The 26,425-nt window shown below is 44.8% G+C and overlaps 1 protein-coding gene across 1 annotated transcript in view; it reads right to left on the reverse strand.

The window, feature by feature from the left end:
* Positions 1 to 205: 205 nt before the first annotated feature.
* Positions 206 to 26,425, reverse strand: part of LOC306795233 (glutamate receptor ionotropic, delta-1-like) — a gene marked incomplete at both ends in the record, with an annotated part of 197,423 nt that continues 171,203 nt past the window's right edge. Inside the window, 9 exons of the mRNA XM_079293676.1 lie at positions 206 to 694; positions 4,464 to 4,704; positions 6,751 to 6,917; positions 12,318 to 12,513; positions 17,682 to 17,820; positions 20,573 to 20,915; positions 21,097 to 21,171; positions 22,560 to 22,682; positions 25,138 to 25,239. Of these exons, the coding sequence (XP_079149802.1) occupies positions 206 to 694; positions 4,464 to 4,704; positions 6,751 to 6,917; positions 12,318 to 12,513; positions 17,682 to 17,820; positions 20,573 to 20,915; positions 21,097 to 21,171; positions 22,560 to 22,682; positions 25,138 to 25,239 (1,875 nt within the window). The remainder of the gene's footprint in view (positions 695 to 4,463; positions 4,705 to 6,750; positions 6,918 to 12,317; positions 12,514 to 17,681; positions 17,821 to 20,572; positions 20,916 to 21,096; positions 21,172 to 22,559; positions 22,683 to 25,137; positions 25,240 to 26,425) is intronic.

Consider the following 26,425-nt stretch of genomic DNA (forward strand, 5'->3'; position numbering starts at 1 on the left):
ACACTTTACCCTCACTTCGTTCTCTTGGTATTTACAGATATGTACAAGAGAAAAATTACACCCGCCATCTTTTTTTCTGTTATTTTTTTGTAACATCAGCTTTTTCAGAACAGGAAGTGAGATACAAAATCTTTTTTTTTACTTTTTACACACGTTTGTTTGTTTTTCTTCTTCTACAATAATTCCTCTCTACCCCCCTCTATCTCTAGATGGAGGTACTGTGGGTGGCCTCAATGGCTTCGGGTATGGGTCCTGCGGAGACTGCCTGGTAGGACATTGGCATGGGGGTCTTGCCAGGGCTCTGGCGGAAGAGCCCCCCGTTGGGGGCCCTGTGTTTGCACTGCATGGTGCTGCTGAGGCTGGTGCTGCTGAGCGGGTGGTGCAGGGTGGTGCCAGGGTCCTGGGACAGAGCCAGCGTCCTGCCGAGGGTCCCCCCACGGTGAGGGTGGGGATGAGGAGGAGGCGGCCCCCTCCCCTTCCCGGGGAGGAAGGTGGTCACAGCGAGGAGGCCCCCCCCCGAGGCCGAGTGGCGGTACTCCGGGCCCTGCATCAGAGACGCCTGGCTGGGCTGCATGCTGCCGATGTCCAGCGCAGAGATCTCGATAGAGGGGCCGGGGATCTGCTTGTGGGCCAAGTCCTCGTCCAAAAGACTGTTCATACGACGATGCACCTGTTCCAGGTTCACCTCCTTGTCCTATAAGAGGAGGAGTGGGGGGAAGGACAGAGGAGAGACAGGGAGGGAGGGAGGAGAGGACACAGAGGCTGAGATTGGCGATGGGCCGGTTTCTCAGACTGATTTCAGGTCTGCTGGTGCTCCTCATGCATTCTCATGGTTTCAGGACGTGGCCCTGGTCCCCTATCGGACAGACTCTTGGTTTATTTTGGGGGGGGGGGAACCGAGGCCACAGAAACCAAATCTGTATGTGCACCTTGAAATCAAACTTGGCCAGAGACTCCTAAAGGTTTGATGTCTGGAGGAAACGATGCTGGAGCCAAACGCAGCGACGGCGGTTTGCTGCGCAGACGTTGGTGTCGGAGTGTTTGGAGACGTGAGCGGCTGCTGCTGAGTCAGCATCGTGTTCCTGCTGCAGGACTTCATCTCAGAGTCTGACCCTCTGACCCCAGAGCAGCTTTCATGTTCTCTGTAACGTGAAGTTCTGCTCCTCTATGAAACAGAACCTTCATGACTCGACCTAGAACCCGTCTTCAGTGCAGAACAGTTATCATGAAATAAAGCATAAAAAAGCAAGTTGAATTTCATTCATTGATAATTGATTTTACAAAACTTTCCAAACAATATAATCTACATTTCCAACATTTGTCCAAGAGTGACAAATGTTGGAAAGAAACTGAGTCTCTGTGTGTTATATATTAAACTTCTCCCTTCTCCTCCTCTCCTCCCGTCCCTCCTCTCCTCTCTCTCCTCTCCTCCCGTCCCGTCCCGTCCCTCCTCTCCTCTCCTCTCTCTCCTCCCGTCCCTCCTCTCCTCTCCTCTCTCTCCTCCCGTACTGTCTCTCCTCTCCTCTCCTCCCGTCCCTCCTCCCCTCTCCTCTCCTCTCCTCCCGTCCCTCCTCCCCTCTCCTCTCTCTCCTCCCGTCCCGTCCCTCCTCTCCTCCCGTCCCTCCTCTCCTCTCCTCTCCTCTCTCTCCTCACCTAAACATGACTTGTTATATTTTGGGAGAAGTTGTTGTTCTGCAGACTAATCTCATGTTCTTCGTGGTGCGTTTGAGAGAATCCTTTCTCTACAGAACAGTTGAATCAGAAGCAGATTTGCTGACTCGGCGTCTCTTAGCAGACGTGGCGTCCCTGAACGCGTCTTGGCTCCAGCATTGGATTCCCTTCACAACTCCAGAGGTCCGATGATATTAGTCACAGTAGCTCCTCACAGGGAACAAGTGATATTCAGAACAATGCACATGACACATTTACACCGTGTAGTAACCGTGTAGTAACCGCGTAGTAACCGCGTAGTAACCGCGTAGTAACCGTGTAGTAACCGTGTAGTAACCGCGTAGTAACCGCGTAGTAACCGCGTAGTAACCGCGTAGTAACCGCGTAGTAACCGCGTAGTAACCGCGTAGTAACCGCGTAGTAACCGCGTAGTAACCGTGTAGTAACACACACTGATGTCGCAGTGCAGGAAGTTATCTCCTCTTTTAGATGTAATCTGTCTTTTTAAACAGTCTTTTACACTTCCTGCTGCTGCTTCAAGTTAAAAGACTTCAACCGACCAACAGGGAGGCTTTTATTGTGAAGCAGCAACAGGAAGTTCATTGTTTCCAGAGGTTAGCCCTGATCTGTCGTGTGTCAGCAGATCACTGAGTCACAGTGTGGTCAGAGATAGAAGCTCTTCTTCTCTTCTGTCAATATGAGTCGCTGTGTGAGGCCTTCAGTGATCAGCACCTATAATCACAAGATTATAATTATTGTTATTAACCAGCAGTAGCTGTATCAGGCTCTGTGCAGCGCTGGGTTTCATCATGTGGTGCATTAGAGGCACTGAAGCGTGTTCTGGGGTGAACATGTAACAGTGAGGTCCTGATGAGATGTGTTCACAGTTAAAGGATGAAACACAGAAACAGAACGGTTCTAGAAGAACCCGGAGGGTTCTACTGACGCTGTTCATTACGGTGTCGTATAATGAAGAGACGTGTCCACTTTGTGTTGAGATCAAACGCTTGTGATCAGAACTCCTTTGTGTTTATCGTGAGTTTTAACGAGCGACCGGAGAGTTTAACAGCGAAACGCAGACGCTGCACTTCAGGAGACGCTTCGTGTGACATCACGACCTCTGACAGTCTGAAGTGACGACACATGAAGATTATTGGATGTTTGATCTTTGACGTGAATCAATGGTTGAAATGGAGCTTTGTAGGAGTTCATGAATGTCTTCCTACTGAAATCAAAGTCCTGCATGAGTCAGCGAGTCCTCGCTGCACACAGAGTTATGAGGTGAGTCTGTAGTTATGTGTAGGAGGTCTATTCTGACCTGGATCAATAGCTGCTGCTTCATCCCAGCCTCTCTCTCTGTCTGTCCAAATGTCCCTCCTCCCCTCCGATGAAGCAGTTGTAATGTCATTATATGTCAATGGACCAGAAACCCTTGCCAGTCTGTAATCCTTAGTAACCTGCACGAGATCACAGACAGAGTGAACAACAAAGGGAGAGAACACGGCGTCCACAGTGACACGTAACCAGCAGGAAGACGTGACAGCGACACACATGGACGGATGGTGGACGTGCACCGCCTGCTCACACTCTACTTCAGGATCCGTCCGCTCGCAGACTCCTGCTGAGCCGTGTGCTCGTAGGGCAGCGCTGCCGTGTGGAGGCAGGACGCAGATCTGAGCTCAGTTTGTGTTTCACGCGACGAGCAAAGGTTGAGCCTCCGGTCCAGATAGAGGACCTAACGTACGTTACACTGACTGGGTCTGATGAAGCTTCTGTTCTCTGTTTCATTCATTTTATCTTTGCAAACAACAACGCAGAACGTTTCACCGCCTGAAATAAACAACTTTAACTGAGATTACACGTGAAGAAGAAGTGCTGAGTTACTGCAGCGCGCTGCTTAAGAAATATCATTGAACAACATCATCAAGACCTTTGTGATGACAGAACAGTTTAATACCGTTACTCGATATTTGCACTGAACTCGTGTCAGTTATCAGACGCTTCCTTTAATATCGACGAGGTGAAAGCGTTCCTCTTTAAACAGAAGGTGGAACGATCAGCGCCGCTGGTTCCTTTCATGAAGGAAAGAGAGCGACGTGCACAGTGACGTCATCACAGTGTGACACTGTGATGACGTCACTGTGACGACGTCACTGTGACGACGTCACTGTGACGACGTCACTGTGACGACGTCACTGTGACGACGTCACTGTGACGACGTCACTGTGACGACATCACTGTGACGACGTCACTGATAAATGACTGTTTGTCTCCTGACGTCTCGTCCAGATTTCACGCCGACGTGGAAAACGTCCACAAAGTGTGACGGAGCCGGCACACTGTGGATGAATCAGTAGCGTGTGCTGCGTGTTCCTCTGCTGTTCATCAGAGGAACACGCAGCACACGCTAACAGACACGTGTGGACTGAGGCTGCTGCTGCTGACGAGCCGCTGAGGTCGATGAGTGACGTGATGTCAGCGTGCTGCGTGCTCTACACAGATGAGCTCTGGTGTCTGCAGGTTTAAGACGAGGTGGGGGGGGCGATGGACGGATAAAATAATAGAATGGAGGACGGGTAATAATAAGAGACCAAACTTGATTTCAATCAGTGGCCGATGTGGCTCAAAGCACATCTGCTCTGTCCTGCTGCCTGAACCCTGAACCCTCTCTACAGCTGGGTGTACTGGAGCTCCACTAAGTCGGGGCTCGCGTCTGCGTCCGGATCCTGAAAGTAGAGCGCGGCCGTGTCTTCCCCCCGCCGGCCCGTCCGCCGGGCCCTGTGCTCGGTCACCTCTTTGGGCTGCTCCCGGCGACAGCGGTTGCCGTTCCACCAAGCCTCCAGCCCGGCCACCAGGCAGGCCAGCAGCAGGCCGGCGGCCAGGATGCAGAAGACGCCGGCGAAGCTGTGGAGCTTGAGGGAGCGGCCGTCGGGACGGGCGCCGGCGTGGCCGTTGAGGTCGCAGCGGCCGGCGCGAGGCCACCACTTCTGCTTCATGACGTCCAGGTCGCCTTTCTCCTGCAGCTCCAAGATCCTGAGCAAGAGGAGGAAGAAGAAGAAGAAGCTGGTTAACGTGGTGGAGAATGTGGTGTTCAGTAATGCCTCTGAAGTTCATCATCTGCTCAACGTCTTCCTCATTGCCAGTGTTACATCTGCTAGAAAGGTAAAGACGGCGTTTTACTGAATCCTGAATGAAGATCAAATGAAACAGCAAAGTATATTGTAAGTGTTGATTGTGAAAATAAATGGTTTTCAATCCACAACGGACCAATCGTCCAACATGTTCCTCGACGTTTGACAAGTCGACCGAAGGATTGTGCCGATGTCAGCGTTGTTGAATCGACGCCGGTCACCATCTTTTCTGTCGCTATCTTCCTGAAACAGTTAAAGACGCGGCAGCGATTCAGAGGTCTGAATAAAAACTACAAACAAGTGAGAAGAATGAGAATGATGAGTGAGGTGAAGACGCAGCAGCAGCGTTTCCTTCACGGTGATTCAGTTCCATCCTGCAGGACGACGACGCGGTTCAGAGAGCCCGGTTCCCCCTCGGCCCGGCTGCTCTGCTAACACCGCTAGCAGCACAGCGGTGCTCCGAGTTAACGTCTGGATTAACGCTGCTGCTGCTGCTCAAATCTCACAATCAAGAGACTTGACAGGAAGTGACACGGCGGGTTTCTGTGTTGGCGTGACATCAAACGGGTTCCCCGCCGGCCGGCCGCCGAGTCATCGCCGCCCTCCTCCCGACATCACGGGACTCGGAGCCCCGGCTGACTCACGGCAAATCACGGAGCTGCTCTCACTTCCTGCTGAGCCGGACGCCACACAGAGAAGTTTCATTGCAACTCAGCAAACCGCAGATGAAACGCTTTAATAGGAAGCCAACGGATGAACAGAATATCTGAGTATTGAGATCAAACTGTTTGCTGACATTGGACTCCTCAACTTCTCAAGTCTCTTCAGCTTTAAAGGACCAGTTCAGTATTTTAGAATCTGCACGCTTGAGTGAATCACAACATGCTGGAGATTTAGACAGCAGCCATCTTCACTCACCTGATGTTCAGATCTACTTGACGTGAGCAGACCTGCGACGACAGGATGTTGATGGAGACTCGTCATGAATAACGACGTTTGTTAGACGTGAACGTCTCCACGTCCAGCAGGTCGACGGGTGTTTCTGTCTCACTTCCTGTCTGCCGATGGATGCGAGACGGATGAGAAGGTCTCGTGATCTCGAGGAGCTTATGCGTTGCCTCATGATGTCATCATGTGGAGACTCGCTAAATGATCGACACCATTCCTTTTTTAAAACTCGCACCGGGATCAATTTGTGTTTTGAGACGATGTTCCACGCAGACCGAAGGACGTAATTAAAGCAAAGAATAAAAGGTAGACGCCTTTGAGGTGGAGGCGTCAGCATCTCGTCCCTGTCGACGCATCGCACCGTCAGTACTCCGTTCTGCCCGAAGCTCCTTTCATGTCAGCTTAATTTGACTTCTAGCGAGGAACGTTTTTATTGATTTAACTCTGGTGGAGGTGTTTTCTCTGCTCACGCTTAACTTCCCCCCCCCATCATAAGTCAGCGTGACACTTCTCATCCGACGAGTGGCCCCTCGTTGGCATGAAGCCGGCAGTAATCGCCTCAGACGGACTCCGAGCTCACAGCGCAGAACTTTACGGGCCGATAATGAAGACTGAACGGCAACGAAGAGGATCCAAAGACCCCAAAGCTTCATCCTTAACTTTGTTAGCTGACAAGAGAAGAAAAGCTTCATCTGTTTCCAGCGTGAACACCTTCTGCAAACACAACAGCCATCAGGTTCAGTACGAGCACAGAGCAGGAAGAGAGCCGGCAACATGAGATGTGCTGCCTCATCACATCTCTTTCATCACAAATAACTTTCTGCATTTCTTCAATGGTGAAATTAAAACAACCCGAGCAGAGGGAGCCACGCGGACCACACGAGTTCTAAAAACATCCGAGTCCCCGTGGAGCTGCGTGTAAACATGTCAGACCGGTGAGAGGGTTCAGAGTGGCCTTTCTCTCCGGGGGAGGTTTGGTGCCCCTCCCCCCCTCGCTTACTTCTGAGAGAAGAGGTCTCTGTAGGGGCTGCCGTGCTGCATGCCGATGCCGTAGCCTTTGCTGCTCATGCCGTTCCCCGACACCGTGATGGTGCAGTCGTCGTCCGTCAGGGCGGCGTACTCCAGCACCGCCATGTCCCACAGGAAGGCGTACGGACTCTTCTTCGCCTGAGAGAAGAAGAAGAAGAATTATACTACACTATACTACTGTATACTACATTATACTACACTATACTACTGTATACTACACTATACTACTGTATACTACATTATACTACTGTATACTCCACTATACTACTGTATACTACATTATACTACACTATACTACTGTATACTACACTATACTACTGTATACTACATTATACTACACTATACTACACTATACTACTGTATACTACATTATACTACACTATACTACTGTATACTACACTATACTACTGTATACTACATTATACTACACTATACTACACTATACTACATTATACTACACTATACTACTGTATACTACACTATACTACTGTATACTACACTATACTACTGTATACTACATTATACTACACTATACTACTGTATACTACATTATACTACACTATACTACTGTATACTACATTATACTACACTATACTACTGTATACTACATTATACTACACTATACTACTGTATACTACACTATACTACGCTATACTACTGTATACTACACTATACTACTGTATACTACATTATACTACACTATACTACTGTATACTACACTATACTACTGTATACTACATTATACTACACTATACTACTGTATACTACATTATACTACTGTATACTACATTATACTACACTATACTACATTATACTACACTATACTACATTATACTACTGTATACTACATTATACTACACTATACTACTGTATACTACACTATACTACATTATACTACACTATACTACTGTATACTACATTATACTACACTATACTACATTATACTACACTATACTACTGTATACTACACTATACTACACTATACTACTGTCTACTACATTATACTACTGTATACTACATTATACTACACTATACTACTGTATACTACACTATACTACTGTATACTACATTATACTACACTATACTACTGTATACTACATTATACTACTGTATACTACATTATACTACACTATACTACATTATACTACACTATACTACATTATACTACATTATACTACTGTATACTACACTATACTACTGTATACTACATTATACTACACTATACTACATTATACTACATTATACTACACTATACTACTGTATACTACACTATACTACACTATACTACTGTCTACTACATTATACTACTGTATACTACATTATACTACACTATACTACTGTATACTACACTATACTACATTATACTACACTATACTACTGTCTACTACATTATACTACAGGTGGTGCATGAACACGTCATGAGGCCGGTGGCTCCCGTGACTTTCTCTGCATGTTGTTGTTTTCGTGTTCGTCACAACAGGAAGTGTGAAGATGAAAAGCAGCGAGACCTGCCGGACCAAACGACACCAAACTAACGTCCACGGAGGAGAGATGCTAAGCTAACCCAGCTAGGACCTGAGGCTACTCCATCACCCAGCATGCATCCTGGCTGTCTGACAGCAGCGGGAGGCCGGTGAGTGTTGAGCCCACGTCTTCACAGAGACCTGGATCCACGGTGGTCCAGGATCAAGCAGGCCTCTGGTGGACTCAAACACAGATGAAGTTCCTCATGTTGAGTTCTTCATGTGAAGATGTCGGCCATGTTCTCTGATGATGCTGATTTAAAACAATACACTAAAGGAATGTTCTTCTGTTGTTGTTTCGTTTCTCATGTGTTTGTTGTTGTTGTTTGTTGCTAAAGCTGAATGTCATTGGTTCCTTCCTGTGTTGTTGCATCGTGACTTCCTGCTCTTCTCGCACCATAATTACGTCCACGTAGAAGCTTCAAAATAAAAGCACTGCTCTGGATATTCTCTACCGTCGAACACCGACTGTCACTTCAGTTTCCCGTCATTGTTGTTTCTCCATGAATTGCTGTATACATGCTGTATTTGTCCTTCGTGTTTCATTTTATCAAAGGAGGTGCGTCCTCCCCTCTGTGAGGAGGAGGAGGATGAGGAGGAGGTGACAACGCTCGTATAAAAGCATCAGCGGGGGGAAAGTAAGTGGATGAGGGTGTTTTTCACTGTGTCAGCAGTTTGCACATCAACCTGCTCGCTGTCTCTGGTAATTGTTTCCACACACACACGCACACGCACACACACACACACACACACACACACACACACACACACACACACACTTCTTCTTAAAGAACACAACAACATAGGTGTGACAATCGGAGACATTTATGAATTGTGTGAAATGAGTCATTCCAAAAAAGAATAACTTTTTGCCCACACAACAGATTTATGAAGCAAAAATTAAAATATCTTTTTTTTAGTAAGAAAGAAAATACTCGTACAGGTAAATTCTGGGAGTATTTAGTCCATTAAGTGTTTATCAGTTAGTGAAGACATCGAGGCGTTAATATCTGAGGGCTGAGAACACGATGTCGTCACTAAACCAACCAACGGGCGTTTCGTTATTCATTGGGAAAACTGAGCACAACTACAGCAAGCAAGGAGGGTCAAATCAGACAGGAGGATCATTTCACTGTTGGATAAAGTTTGTTGTTTGAACACAGATCTCAGACATAATATTTCTTATTATTATTAACGATAGGGCCGATGAATAAAAGTGTAAAATAAACGGTAACTGAAAATTTAAAATGAACGAGTCTAACACAGAAGCTTCTTCGTCACGTCCTCTTTCTGTTTCTAGTCTCTGATCTCTGATCACGTTTCATTCTGAACAACCAATCAGAGGAGAGCTAGTAACGTTAGCAGCACCGCTAACGGCTAACCAACAGGAGGAGAGCTAGTAACGTTAGCAGCACCGCTAACGGCTAACCAACAGGAGGAGAGCTAGTAATGTTAGCAGCACCGCTAACAGCTAACCAACAGGAGGAGAGCTAGTAACGTAACAGCACCGCTAACAGCTAACCAACAGGAGGAGAGCTAGTAACGTAACAGCACCGCTAACAGCTAACCAACAGGAGGAGAGCTAGTAACGTAACAGCACCGCTAACAGCTAACCAACAGGAGGAGAGCTAGTAACGTAACAGCACCGCTAACAGCTAACCAACAGGAGGAGAGCTAGTAACGTAACAGCACCGCTAACGGCTAACCAACAGGAGGAGAGCTAGTAACGTAACAGCACCGCTAACAGCTAACCAACAGGAGGAGAGCTAGTAACGTAACAGCACCGCTAACAGCTAACCAACAGGAGGAGAGCTAGTAACGTAACAGCACCGCTAACGGCTAACCAACAGGAGGAGAGCTAGTAACGTAACAGCACCGCTAACAGCTAACCAACAGGAGGAGAGCTAGTAACGTAACAGCACCGCTAACGGCTAACCAACAGGAGGAGAGCTAGTAACGTAACAGCACCGCTAACAGCTAACCAACAGGAGGAGAGCTAGTAACGTAACAGCACCGCTAACAGCTAACCAACAGGAGGAGAGCTAGTAACGTAACAGCACCGCTAACGGCTAACCAACAGCGGTTCACTTCAGTTACACTATGATGCCTTCGGGCTCTGCTCAGTGAACATGAGTACTGGCTGAAGGTTCATTATAACGTTATCATGATGTGTTCACATGTCATCTGTAAAATGTAGTTTTAGTGATAAACTAGAATAAATCCAGTAGTTTGAAGGAGATGTTTTCACATGAATATAAAATAGATATTAGAGATGAATTATGTGTACCTTCTAACACAAGCTCTAAACACATTATTATACTTCATTAAAGATAATAATTCTCATAAAAATACAATCTTTCATTTCATTATCATTTAAATGGTGTTTTTTTTAAAGACAAAACTATAAATTATTTTAACAAAGTAAAAGTACAACATTTAGTACTTTTGATGGTTTACTGACTTCAGAGTAGATTAAATAATAATAAATAATCTGGATCCTTGTAGAGCAGCTGTGGAACAACACACACATCTGTATCTGTTAGTAAGGATCATCAATGATCGGTTACTAATATCACGTTATATTTGCTCCTTTTCTCGTCTGTGCTGATCTGATCTGTGACTCTGATCCAAAACACAAGCCGAGCGACTCTGTTGGAAAAGAACGCGCTCGACAATATCGATCAAACTGATTAGAACGTGTGCGTGAGTAACTCTGAGGTTTAGAGCAGAGACAACGTCGCAGAGCACAGAGAGAGAGTTCACTAATGGAGCCCATTCTTCTACAACGCTAATTTATCATCGGCTCTTTGGGAGATCTATGAGCATCATAATGTACAGCAGAGAAACACACACACTCACACACATACACACTCACACTCACACACATACACACACACACTCACACACTCACACACATACACACTCACACTCACACACAGCCTCACTAATCGGTGTATTGTGACACCGCTGTTGCAGTTAAGTAATGGGTAAACAGAGGAGTGTCTTTGTGTGTTTGCCCACTGTGAATAAAACAAGAGTGTCTGTGTGTGCTGACAATACAGCTCTATGTGTACACACACACACACACACACACACACACACACACACTAAACAGCCTGTGAAAATCATCATGAATCAGTGAAAACACACTTCACATCTCACACTTTGTGACTGACAGACCGGCTCATTAACTCACAATTCAAACAAGAGTCTCAGACAAGAAGATTACAAATGCAAATATAATTCATATATACGTGTGTGTGTGTGTGTGTGTGTGTGTGTGTCGTTGATGCAGGAGACGAGGAGAGTCGTTTATTCTTCATGACGTCCATGTTTGTTTGTTGATTGATGTCAGAGTTAGATTCTTTTGATTTGACCTATGAATGAGGTGCTTTTTAGGCACATTTGAACGGTCGCTATATAACTTAGGTAACACTACCTCACTTCACACACACAACACACTCTCCTACCTTACCAACAGTGGACCGTCATGCTATTCTAACCAAGTCTGGACTTGTGTTTCTGGTCATTTTGAAAAAAAGTCAAATGGAATAGAAAATGTACGTTTAAGGTCTTTAAACAGTATATGACTGCAAATGTGCTTTTAGATTTTTTAAAGAAACTGCCAAGAGGGGACTAGCGTCTCTGAGTGACGTCTACCTATCAAAGAGGGGTCTTCAATACATAGTGGAACTACACGCATCTATTCTTTCAGTCTTTCTTTAACCACAATATGGATAATTAGACTTTAGTGTTATCAGTATTTGGACATTTCTCTGTGATACCAATATCATAAAAATCATCATGGAAACTTTGAATGATCTTATATCACGGACTGAAGTATTAGCAACAAGTTGACTTCATCTAATCTTTAATCATATATAAACATTTTGAAGTCACATTTTAAGATTGATCACAAGAGTACATTAAATGTAATTTTCTCCATGGGGAATTCACACACACACACACACACACACACACACACACACACACACACACACACACACACACACACCTTGCGTATGCCCTCGGACGGGCTGGACACGGAGAAGTCCATGCCGTTGCTCTTGCTGACGGTCCTCCACAGCTCTGCGTAGGTGCTGTCCTGCTCCAGAGGGTTGGTGCCTTTGTTCCTGAAGTAGTCGTAGACGGCCGAGTCCCTCACGGTGCCGTAGTCCACGTCCATCTGCCGCGCCAAGTCCTGGAACGACCTGGAGGACAACGAAGACCACGAGTGAGGAGCTTTTTGTCTTTGTTTCTGGACATCTCGTCATGAGTTTGATAAGTCGAGCTGCTGATTGTTGAGTTTTGTAGTGTTGATTTGATTCGATTTAGAATCCGCTCCAGTTTAACCGAACACAACCAAACTGTGAGGTTTTCTGAGCATTTAAAGACAAAATCACAAAGCTTCACATTTCATGTACTCATTGAGCTGCTCAGTTATGTTTTCTATCTCTTGTATTTTAAGGATGTCAGCTGTTCTGTTCACGTTGGTTTGAAAGCTGTAAATATAATCTATCACTTCTTCAGAGAACATATGTGGCAATAAACTGATCTCAGGTCTTTTGTTGAAGCCTGAGAACTGAAGAGTTGGGAGACCGGTTTTTAATCAACGACGCCCACGAGACCAAATAATTATTTTCTCCAGCTGCCTCGGGATGTTTGAACAACACACAGTTTCTTGTTTTAATAAGAAACAACAGCAGCAGCATTTCATCAAAACAAACACCGGCAAGAATATTGATTTTTCTAATAAACAAAAGTAGAGGTGAAAATAAAACAAGATTCATTCGAAGCTCGCTCTGAAAAATGATGATTGAATTTTAAAAGCCCATCATGTACAATATGAGTCGTGTTCTTTATTAACAGAAATCAATGGATATTTATGTAAATGTCTTTGATGGTTTCTGTTTTCAGGACTTTTTGTGTCACTTGGATGTATATAAAACTGTGACTGCATGATTTTAGATGAATGAAACAATGTGAACCCTAAAACACAACAGTGTCTCTTTATTCTGGTAAAACGATGGAACATTCATTTAGATGTTTTGGGATGTTTGTGATACTTATTATTTTAGATGATTTGGACGAGAGAAAATTAGCCGTAAACATCTGAATTAAAAACTAAAAATGTTTAGTTACAAACTAATTTGTTTATAGAAACCATATTGAAAGACATTTTTAAGGCTTAAATGTGTTTAAAAAAACTTCCAATCTGACAGAAATAATGTGGTGGAAACAGAATCAGGACGAATCTCTGACACAGTTTGAATGAAGCGAGAGTCACGAAGTGTTGATGAGCTCCGACTGAACATGTGGTTCTACTAACAAGCGGTTTATTACAATGACAGGTGACACGCAACGCATTCGTGCAGCAGCTGGTCGGACGCCGATGGGACCCGTCAGGGATTCAGAGGGAGGTCTGGGTCTACCCGGAGGTTCAGGTTCACGACCTCATCGTGCAGCTCAGACTGACGTCCCGTTCTCCCGGTGGGCGGGATCAATCGCTCACGTGATGTTTAATATGGTGGATTGGATTTGCTCTTGATGTTCACATTCATTCCATATTAATTGTGCTCGTTGTTACCGGATGAAGACGTGCTGCTGTCAGGACGCCGTCGACTGAAACCTTCATAACGGCAGAGCTTTAATTGGATAATTGCAGCGCTGCTGGAGGTTAGAGATGAAGTCTAATTGGATTTTACGTATGGAGTGTAATCCAGTCAGCGTGTCTCCCTCGGGGCGACTCGACACCTTCATCCAAAAACATCATTAACAGTCGAGTAATTGATCTGGAATTGGCTTCAAACAGGATCCCTCTCAGACGCACAGGTGTGTTTTCTGCCCTTTTGATTCATATTCTTCTTCATTTCTTTATTTCTGGGCATCGGTTCTGCCGTTTGTTTCTCTGTGAATGAATAAAAGCTCCAATTTAAAATAAAGTACTTTTACATTTATCCGCTACAGACGGATGAGTTTGAAGAAGATCAACCTGTAAAGTGACAATCGAGATTCTCTTCTTTTAACTCAACTTAAATGAATGAACATTAACAGCTTGTGTTCAAAATCAAGCCACTATGAACCATGATTCCTCTCAAACGGACCGGTGAAAGCTGCACCTGAATCAGATTCAAACGACTCGTTGCAGATCAATATTTAAATGTTGCTTCTGATTCTGAACAAAAAGAGGGAGAAGCCTAGAAATACCCACAATGCCTTGTGTTTGAGGGTCGTTGCTTGTAGTTGATTCAGTGAAATGAAGTGAACTAAACGGCAGCTTCTCTTCTGGAATAAAGACGGAGGACAACTAAATAATGTGATGTGTTTTTGTTTCAGACAGATTTCAGATGTGTGTTTAAATTCATCTGGTTCTGTCTCTTCTCTCTGCAGCGATTCTATATTTACTTGGAACCACTTGAGAGGAAATAACGTTTCAAACGAACTGAGCAAAAAGACGAAGCAGTAGATTCTGAAAAGCATAAAGTCACAAAGAAATGTGGCGGAAAGTGGCTTCACACACACACACATACGCATGCACACGCTCACTCACACACACACACACACACGCTCACACACACACACACACTGAGCTAACAGATGTAATATATTTATTGTTGTTGAATGAATGTCTATTTGCCCAAACACAATGTTTTAAGTGTTTATAACTAATGAGCGTGACTTGAATGTTTTTCTCTAAACTTTTATCTTCGTTGGACTTTTATGTTTGTGTGATTTTAAATGTACTTCCGCTCACTTGAACTCGTTTTCTCTCACTTTTAATCTCAGGAAAAGCTCAAATGGTTTGGATGTTGCTGGCGGGTTTGTAATTGTTCTCCTGTATGCTGCTGCTGCTGCTGCGTGGTGTTTATCTCCCTGCGCTGCTGAAGCGTCTGCTCGGTACGGACGCTGGTTCGGATCTCAAAATGATAAATGTACAGTATAATGGTACAGGCATTAAAAACAAGATGGTACATCATATTTAGAACACTTTCAGACACTGAAGACATCTGAAAGCTCTCTCTACGTCTTTGCGGGGCAGAGCAGATCGGTTGTAATGCTCACTGGTCCGTGGTAGTCCCGAGGGTTCGGTAACACCTGGATCAATCATCCCATAACATGCTGGTGCAATGTAAACGCTGTTCACCGCTCCAGTAAACAGGACGGACCTCAGATATGACACACGGCGACGGGAGACACTTCTAGTCCGCTCTAGTTCTCGTTGAGCCCTTTCACTCAGCTACCAGCCAGAGAGCTAACGGTATGCTAGCATGAAGCTAACGTTAGATTCAAAGTCAGTAACATCGTAGATACTGTGGACAAGCAGCAGCGTGTCGTTAACAACAGCACTAGCTGGATGTCCGGTTACGTCATCGTCCAAAATAATCAGAGGACGAAGAGCTGAAAGTAAAACACTCAGAAATAAAATGTTGTGATGTATTTGTAGTCAGCGCATGAGTTAAGAACAGTGAGGAGAGGAGGAGTCTGTGTTCACGTCACGATGCTCAAACAGTCAGAGGTCCTCGTGTTCAGTGTGAAGATGTCGACCATCTCAGAGGATCGTTTACATTCATTATGATGCAAATTCAAAAAGACAGCACTACAGGAATAAACCTTCTTCTTTCGTTTGTCGTGCGGTTGTTGTGTTGGAAATGGACGACTACTGAATTGTGTTGTGCATCCCTGTGATGCATAATGACATCATCCATCCAGACCCTGGATTAAACGACACGAACAGGGATTTTACAAACAGTAAGCCGTGACATACACTAATATCCTGCGTCCTATGAAAGCTGTTGTAACGTGTCAATCATCCTGATTCTCAGCTGGACGTCAGGATTCAATGAAAGCTTCCATTAGAGCGGTGAAGAGGTTCACAGTGCTGCAGGACAGCGGCCGCTCTGTGATGGAGTGTGATATTGCAGTGATGACAGGCTTCACACAGGGAGGAGGAAACATCATCCGGCAAAGATGCTTTTCCAGTCAGGAGGAAGACTCCCCGCCGTCCGAGGAGGCTTTAAAGAAGTCTCCATCAAATGCAAATCTCCACTTCAGCATCCATTGAATGTCTGTAACCGCCGAGTCTCAGTGCTCAGCATTTACTCGGCCCTCACTTAGTCACCGCGGCGCGATGTGCTGATGGAAATGTCAGCTTGGATTCTCAGAGAATAAAAGAGATGGAGGTGAACTTACTGTTTCTTACATTTAGATTGAAAATGAGAGATAACATTATGTATTCATACACAAGACAAAAAATACACGACGATGTACCGTACTTCCCGGACTATAGAGCGCACCTGTGTATAGGCCGCACCGGCACACAGATAAGCTGCACTGGTCTATAAGCAGCAGGTGTCCCCGTTGAACGGCAAGATGCTTTTAACAGTACTAAAGTTGTCTTCTTCTCTGAACATCATAACATGTCTGACTCGCTAGCTTCTAAGCTAATTTTAACATTACCGCCAATGGGGAAATGCTAACTGCGATTTGCATTCGCGAATATACCGGTAATATATCTTCGTACATCTTTTCATGCTTCATGCAGACATACTTACAGACTAAGGTCTCTCAAGGCTGCCAAACGGAAGAAGTAAACCGAAGCAGCGTGTCTTCTCATTACAATCTAAAAGCAACGAGGCAATGACTGTTGTTGCTCGTAGCTCGGAATAGCATGTACGGCTAACTGGCTTGGCAGTTGCTGCTCGCACAACGAGCTCCAACAACAGCTGATTCCTCCACAGAAATGCAGACTTTTACTGAACTGTAAAAGCCTGCGGAGGAATCAGCATACAACGTATTTATGTTTGTCTTTAATTTAATATAAATGTATTCAATCCTCTTAAACTCTAAGAGAGTGCATGGCCTCAGTGTTAACTCATAATATTATAATGTTATGTGTAAATCTGTAAATAAGTTAATTAAAACAGATTGGATTCTGTTCATGGACTCATTAAAAAGATTAAGCTATAAAGAAATGATTAAAGATGTAACAAACAGAAAAGGGAAGAAATGGTAAAAATATTGGTTTTGTACCAAGAAGTTAAGACAATTTCACTGAATTCTAAAGTTTGAACGAAGATGTGGAACTCAGATACAGCGTTACTTATTATATTCTAGTTAAAACAGACTGAGATTATGAACGTATCTGCAAACATTCATGCTGCCACGTAACCACAACGTCACTGGTTCGATTCCAGCCGGGAACCTTTTGTTTCATGTCAACAAGAAAGCATCGGCGTGATCAGACTTCATCAGAAACACAATTTCACATCATTTCTAAACTGATTCATTGACGCTTTCTTAGCTGCCCATCAGAGATCTTTGTGTGCGTGCGTGCATGTGTGTGTGTGTGTGTGTGTGTGCGTGTGTGTGTGTGTCTCACCGTATGGCGTGGTCCATGCGTGACACGGTGAGGTACGCTGCCAGGTTGGCGGTGTAGGACGAACACACGATGAGGGTGAAGAGCCACCAGCTGCCCATGACGATCCTCAGGGCCGCCGAGCCGACCACGCCTTCCCCACCTACACACACACACACATACAGTCCTACATTACCGAGAGTGGACTTTCAACCAAGAGAGGACGTCTGTTTCTGGTCGTTTCAAAAAACAGAAAAAATAGAAAATAAAATTATGTTTCTGGTCTTGGCTGCATGCAGGAATATCAAGAGCTGCAGTATTAGCAAGAAAATGAAAAAGTAACATTTTAAAGATTGATCACAACAGTGTGTTTGTTTTAATATCCTTTTCGGGGAATTCATATTCTTCTGTGTTATTGTTGGTCATTTTTATGAACTGTATGGAATATTGAAGACGGCATTTTAAAGAGAGCTCCCTTCATCCTGTAGATTATAATTTATTTTGTATTTAAGGAAAGTAAATCTCAATCGTAGGCCGGGTTTGAATCGTGCAACGACTACACTTTGTGTTTTTAAACTCATTCATGAATACAGTGAGGTCAGAATAAAGATATTGATTCATTCTTTGTTATCAAGGACAATCTGCTCTACTAATTTGCTCCCTCTTGTCCGGTCAAATAAAGTGGAAATAACAGATTGTTCACTGTTTCTTCAACATGTACACACAAACACACACACACACACACACACACACACACACACACACACACACACACACACACACACACACACACACACACACACACACACACACACACACGCACACACACACAGGTGACTACTACATCCAGGTCATTAATCACAGATGTACAGGTGTTTTGTAAACTGATCTGAGAGCTGCTGCGTGTTGAGAGTCCAGCTTCAGAACACTCAGGTGTTTCAGAGGACACACGCAGTGGGGATTCAAACCTGTGACCTCTCAGTTACAGGTGACCAGCAGTCAAGCAGCAGGAGAGAGAGAGCGCTGCTTCATCACAGCGAGCGGAGCTGCTGCATCTAATCACAACCCCGTTAGGTCTAAAAGGTTTCCCAGGCAACCAGCCAGACCATAATAGATGCAGCTGGGTGCCTCTGCTGGGAAAGTGTGTGTGTGTGTGTGTGTGTGTGTGTGTGTGTGTGTGTGTTCTTCTTCTTCTACCTTTTTGAGGACAGAGTCGAGTTGTAGACCTTGAGATTAGGACACTTTTAAAAAGGGAGGACATTTTGGGAAACTAATGACTCATGTCTTTTGAAAGATGAGGCTAGTTCTATTTAGTGAGGACACGTTAGGAAGTGAGGACAGTATCAATCATCGTCAACTTGTTCTTCGTCAACAGAGATTCCTCCAACAGTCTGCTGATGGCGGTGGAAGGTCCTGCAGGAGGACATTTGGAAGTCCTGGTGAGGACGTACAGGTATTTAGAGGACCTTTGTTGGTAAGTGAGACCTTTTGTAGGGTGAGATCTTTTTGTTTTTTGGAAAGCGAGACCCTTCTGGAAGGTTCGGACATTTTTTGGTAACTGAGATTATTTTGGAAGAGAAGAAATAACATTTTATGGAAAAGATTTTTCAGCCAAATTGTTGACATTTTAAAGACGAGGAGAACTTTAGAGGAGAGAAAGGTTATTGTTTGGAAATTGGTTTGGCCTCATTTCAGTGTTTGGACTAGAATAATGTTTTAGGACGAGGTTAGTTGTTAGAGAATATTTATTAAGTCAGTGAAGGTCCTCACAAGTACAGAAGCACAAATATGAGAGTCGGCTTCATAACACTCCTCAAAGTTTAATCCTGAAACGTTTTACTGTGTTTGTGTTGCATTTATCAATACTTTCAACTGCAACAAAGCAGCTCTGTCTCCTAAAAACAACATCCTCATACAACCAAACTGCATTGTGAATTATGAATTTACGTCAACCACGTGTTTAAAACTTCGACTGCAATCCTGGAGAAAATATGTTTCCCTCGAAACGCAGTTGAGAATGTAGTTTAGTTGCATTGGACGGTGTTTTACAAGAGACGGGGTTGAACAAAGTGGATCCACAAACCTTCCCACACAGAAAACCTACGTTTATTACATCACTCTTACATTTCCTGGAGCTCTGTGTAATATAAGCCTCCCTCTGATTCATTTAAGCACTCTCAAGTTTGATGTCCTTGTTTCTGCTTCTCTGTTAAATATTTCAGACGCGATACAAATCCTCCCGTGATTATTGTTTCCCTTCTGCTGTTGCTGTGTAATCCGTGTAACCGCTCCAAATTAAAGCCTCCCCTCCCCCGAAATCAAATTGAAATCCGTCTTTACAAGGCAGATCATCTTCCCTTTGCTGTGATCAGCCCTGATTGGTTTCAGCCAAACACTGAGCTGCTTCACCGTGAGAACATTTTAAAAGATCAGCACAATGAGACACGTAGCTGATCTGAACTGTGTTCATCAGCAAATGTTAACGACTGTCTGACTTTTTAACCTATTCAGCAACAACTACGAACATGTTAGGCACAGAGCAACATTAGCATTCATCATATTTGTGTTTCGTCAACTGAGCAAACTTGTTGGTCAAAGTTCACCAAAGTTAAAGTCGATGCAAAAGGTTTCCACACATTTTTCTTTCAAATGGATCGATTTTTTAAATTGAAATGCTGATGCGGCCCAGCTTTAAAAGTGACGTAATTAAAGTAGTGAGCAGGGAAAGGTTCAGTGTTTTCAAACCTGCGATGGTGCGGTTACACCAAACGTGAAGCAATAATATACCAAGTTGATGCAAAGACACAAAGTGTTCGTGGAAGACTGTGTTGAGATTGTTGGACATACTGACGTTGAATCAGAAATGGAAACGAATGATTGTAATCGTCTGAGTTCACGAGCGTCTTTCCTCTCACCTTGATGAACGAACGCTCCGTAGACAATCCAGATGGCGCTGTGCAGGGAGCCCGACCCCACGCCGCCGTTGTGGGGCTGGCCTGGCGGTGCATTCTGGGTAGAGGAGCGCAGCGCCTGCAGCCTGTTGAGCAGGAAGATGAGCACTCCCACCACGGGGATGGCGGCGGCGATGCAGGCCCAGACGGCGAGGTCAAAGGGTGCAAACAGAGAGAAGATGTTGATCTTTTCTTCAGGTTTTCGCAGAAGGATGCCGACGCTGTAGTCCAGGTAACGCTTGCTGAAGTCGACCACGTTCTCCCTCTCTGGTGTGATGGTGATGGCCGACACCGCCAGGTCGGCTCTCTGGAGGAGGAGGAGGAGGAGGAGGAGGAGGGAGGGGCAGACAGGTGGTGTTTAGCCAATCAGCAACAAGTATTCATGTTTTGGTGGCCAGCAGGGACACAATATGACCCTGTGTTAACAGTCCGTTTCTAGTGAACCATGTGACCCTTTATCTCCTCCGCCAGTTGCATTCCAGCTTTACCTTGTTGATGAGGTCACCGATCATGCCGTTCCACGAGCCGTTGGGAAGCTGAGATCCATATTTACTGTCTGCCACCTGGAGGAGAGATTCGTAACTTTAGTGAGTTCATGTCACCAGCTCAGAAAGCTACCACCAAGGTTCAACCTCATGATCAAATACAATGAAACTGTAGTTATTCATCCAATACTCAGGCTTCAACACGGCTGGAGTCATCGATACAACATGTGGTTCTGTATCAATGTGACACTCACCCATCAACAGACACTTATAAGCTTTGGACACCAAAGACAGTGTCAGAAAGCAAATTCTCACAATGTGATGCAGCTACGACCCACCAAATACTGTCTCCTGGTAGATTTTGAGTCTCTATTTTCCACTTTTTCATAGTTGCTGTTGTTTTGTGTGTCTTTGTAGTTGTTTTGTGTGTCTTTGTAGTTGTTGTGTGTGTCTCTGTAGTTGTTTTGTGTCTCTTTGTAGTTGTTGTGTGTGTCTTTGTAGTTGTTTTGTGTCTCTTTGTAGTTGTTGTGTGTGTCTTTGTAGTTGTTCTGTGTGTCTTTGTAGTTGTTTTGTGTGTCTTTGTAGTTGTTTTGTGTGTCTTTGTAGTTGTTTTGTGTGTCTTTGTAGTTGTTTTGTGTGTATCTGTAGTTGTTTTGTGTCTCTTTGTAGTTGTTTTGTGTCTCTGTAGTTGTTTTGTGTCTCTTTGTAGTTGTTTTGTGTGTCTCTGTAGTTGTTTTGTGTGTCTCTGTAGTTGTTTTGTGTGTCTTTGTAGTTGTTTTGTGTGTCTTTGTAGTTTTTTTGTGTGTCTTTGTAGTTTTTTTGTGTGTCTTTGTAGTTGTTTTGTGTGTCTTTGTAGTTGTTTTGTGTCTCTTTGTAGTTGTTTTGTGTGTCTCTGTAGTTGTTTTGTGTCTCTTTGTAGTTTGTATTCCCGTTTCATGGTCATTGTGAGTCTCTTTGTGTCTCTTTGCAGCTGTTTTGGTCTCAATGTTGATTTTTTGTTTCTCTTCACAGTTGCTTTGTATCTCATTGTCGTTCTTTGGTCGCCTGTCATAGTAATTTTAACTCTTTTTGGTCATTTTGAGGCTCTTCCTGGTTGGTAAGTATCTCTTTGAGTTGGTATTTTGTCGGTGAGCCCTGGGCCCGTGAGGCTCATACAGTCATCCATCCATGGTTTGAATAAAGTGAAAAACAACATGTTTTAACACTATGATCACAAGGTTATGAGCACATGAGAGCAGTGCAGAAGGATGATGTGATTTGATGAGATGTCTCTGCACTTCTTTAAACATTTATAATGTAGCGTCACACGTGTGTTCACACGCGCAGTCTGATGCTTCAAAAGTGACAAACCAATCTCATCATCATCCACAAAAGCCTCTTAAACCTAAATCAGGACGGAGTTCCTTCATTCATCTGGACTGTGTGCATTAGATGTTTGATGACACCTGAACTAAACTCAGTCCCACCTGGTAGATCTCATATTTGAAGCCCAGAATCTTGGCGAGGGCGTCCAGGACGTCGATGGAGAAGCCTTTATATCTCTTGGGCTGCCCGAGGATGTTCTCTGCCACCATGACGAAAGGATCCTCCTGCAGAGACAGAGAGAGAGAGAGAGGTGTTGTCAAACATTAAAGCCTCAGCACCGAAGAACAAAAACAGAGTTACTTTACTGCGTTCAACTGACTGCAGCTTCAGAGAGCAAAGTGAACTTGTGTCTGGATCGAGGTCATGTGCGGCAATACATTTTGAATGGAGTCACATGGAGAGCCAGTGAATGGCTGAGATTTCATAAAGTATCTTCTTAACAGTGTACTTATAGGCCATCGCATTGAATTATGTGTACAATAGACAAATTCATAATGAGTGTTATTCATACTGAGACGTGAATGCAAATTGGCAGTAATTCAGATAATATATAAATGAATCCCTGAAGCAATTATGCATCATAAACTGAGATTACATTTACATTTAGGAGAGCTATTGTACAATTATTACCATGTCAGGAACGCAGCTCAATGCATAGTCTTCATAAACCATATGCTCTTTGTGCACACAAATTTAAATTCCGCACACAAAGTCTGTGTGTGTCTGTAGCTGGTAGTGTGTGTGTGTCTGTAGCTGGTAGTGTGTGTGTGTGTGTGTGTCTGTAGCTGGTAGTGTGTGTGTCTGTAGCTGGTAGTGTGTGTGTCTGTAGCTGGTAGTGTGTGTCTGTAGCTGGTCGTGTGTGTCTGTAGCTGGTCGTGTGTGTCTGTGCTGGTCGTGTGTGTCTGTGCTGGTCGTGTGTGTCTGTGCTGGTCGTGTGTGTATGTGCTGGTCGTGTGTGTCTGTGCTGGTCGTGTGTGTCTGTGCTGGTCGTGTGTGTCTGTAGCTGGTCGTGTGTGTCTGTGCTGGTCGTGTGTGTCTGTGCTGGTCGTGTGTGTCTGTAGCTGGTCGTGTGTGTCTGTAGCTGGTCGTGTGTGTCTGTGCTGGTCGTGTGTGTCTGTGCTGGTTGTGTGTGTCTGTATCTGGTCGTGTGTGTCTGTAGCTGGTCGTGTGTGTCTGTAGCTGGTAGCGTGTGTCTGTGCTGGTCGTGTGTGTCTGTGCTGGTCGTGTGTGTCTGTGCTGGTCGTGTGTGTCTGTAGCTGGTCGTGTGTGTCTGTAGCTGGTCGTGTGTGTCTGTGCTGGTCGTGTGTGTCTGTGCTGGTCGTGTGTGTCTGTAGCTGGTCGTGTGTGTCTGTGCTGGTCGTGTGTGTCTGTGCTGGTCGTGTGTGTCTGTGCTGGTCGTGTGTGTCTGTGCTGGTCGTGTGTGTCTGTGCTGGTCGTGTGTGTCTGTGCTGGTCGTGTGCGTCTGTAGCTGGTCGTGTGCGTCTGTGCTGGTCGTGTGTGTCTGTGCTGGTCGTGTGTGTCTGTAGCTGGTCGTGTGTGTCTGTAGCTGGTCGTGTGTGTCTGTGCTGGTCGTGTGTGTCTGTGCTGGTCGTGTGTGTCTGTGCTGGTCGTGTGTGTCTGTGCTGGTCGTGTGTGTCTGTGCTGGTCGTGTGTGTCTGTAGCTGGTCGTGTGTGTCTGTAGCTGGTCGTGTGTGTCTGTGCTGGTCGTGTGTCTGTGCTGGTCGTGTGTGTCTGTGCTGGTCGTGTGTGTCTGTAGCTGGTCGTGTGTGTCTGTAGCTGGTCGTGTGTGTCTGTGCTGGTCGTGTGTCTGTGCTGGTCGTGTGTGTCTGTGCTGGTCGTGTGTGTCTGTGCTGGTCGTGTGTGTCTGTAGCTGGTCGTGTGTGTCTGTAGCTGGTCGTGTGTGTCTGTGCTGGTTGTGTGTGTCTGTGCTGGTTGTGTGTGTCTGTATCTGGTTGTGTGTGTCTGTAGCTGGTCGTGTGTGTCTGTAGCTGGTAGCGTGTGTCTGTGCTGGTCGTGTGTGTCTGTGCTGGTCGTGTGTGTCTGTGCTGGTTGTGTGTGTCTGTATCTGGTCGTGTGTGTCTGTAGCTGGTAGTGTGTGTCTGTAGCTGGTAGCGTGTGTGTGTCTGTAGCTGGTCGTGTGTGTCTGTGCTGGTTGTGTGTGTCTGTATCTGGTCGTGTGTGTCTGTAGCTGGTAGTGTGTGTCTGTAGCTGGTAGCGTGTGTGTGTCTGTAGCTGGTCGTGTGTGTCTGTGCTGGTCGTGTGTGTCTGTAGCTGGTCGTGTGTGATTATTAAATCATTAAATCATACTGGGATGTTTGCTGAAATTGATAGGATGGCCCTAGAACATGTTCCACCAGCCGCCACTGCACAGATGCATCCTTGTACATCTAGTACATGCATAGTACTGTAGGAGTACATCTCAAAGTCATTGGGATGTATTGTGTCTAATCTCACTTTATCTCTCATCTCATCCTCTGTAGCTTCACTGACACTGCAGCTCAGACTGCGTAACTTGTGAAACTCTTTAATTGGATGAAAGCTATTTTTAATCTCCCACATGCACGTTAACACAAGTATCTTCTGATTACTTGTACTGTGAGTAGTTTTACTGTTGCGGACTGAATGGTTATGGCAGTGAAATGTGATCAAATAAACTGTTGAACATCTCGTGTCACCTACCAGTAAAGTGACCACTTTCACCGTCACTCCCTGCATGCCGTTCTCTATGCGACTCTCCTTCAGACTCCCGTTCAGACCGTGAACCGAGTCCCACGTAGCCAGCTGCAGAAAAACAAGAGACAGAGAGATGAACAGAGAGATGTACAGACTGATGTACAGACTGATGTACAGACTGATGAACAGACTGATGTACAGACTGATGAACAGACTGATGTACAGACTGATGTACAGACTGATGTACAGACTGATGTACAGACTGATGTACAGACTGATGAACAGACTGATGAACAGACTGATGTACAGACTGATGAACAGACTGATGTTCAGACTGATGTACAGACTGATGAACAGACTGATGTACAGACTGATGTTCAGACTGATGTACAGACTGATGTTCAGACTGATGTACAGACTGATGAACAGACTGATGTACAGACTGATGTACAGACTGATGAACAGACTGATGTACAGACTGATGAACAGACTGATGAACAGACTGATGTACAGACTGATGAACAGACTGATGTTCAGACTGATGTACAGACTGATGAACAGACTGATGTACAGACTGATGTACAGACTGATGTACAGACTGATGTACAGACTGATGTACAGACTGATGAACAGACTGATGTTCAGACTGATGTACAGACCGATGAACAGACCGATGTACAGACCGATGTTCAGACCGATGTACAGACCGATGAACAGACCGATGTACAGACTGATGTTCAGACTGATGAACAGACTGATGTACAGACTGATGTACAGACTGATGTTCATACTGATGTACAGACTGATGTACAGACTGATGAACAGACTGATGTTCAGACTGATGTACAGACTGATGTACAGACTGATGAACAGACTGATGTACAGACTGATGTTCAGACTGATGAACAGACTGATGTACAGACTGATGTTCAGACTGATGAACAGACTGATGTACAGACTGATGTACAGACTGATGTACAGACTGATGTACAGACTGATGTACAGACTGATGAACAGACTGATGAACAGACTGATGTACAGACTGATGTACAGACTGATGTACAGACTGATGAACAGACTGATGTTCAGACTGATGTACAGACTGATGTTCAGACTGATGAACAGACTGATGTACAGACTGATGTTCAGACTGATGTACAGACTGATGTACAGACTGATGTTCAGACTGATGTTCAGACTGATGTACAGACTGATGTACAGACTGATGTACAGACTGATGTTCAGACTGATGTACAGACTGATGTACAGACTGATGTACAGACTGATGTTCAGA

The sequence above is a fragment of the Melanostigma gelatinosum genome (assembly GCF_949748355.1).
Source record: "Melanostigma gelatinosum genome assembly, chromosome: 21".
Taxonomy (NCBI): Eukaryota; Metazoa; Chordata; class Actinopteri; order Perciformes; family Zoarcidae; genus Melanostigma; species Melanostigma gelatinosum.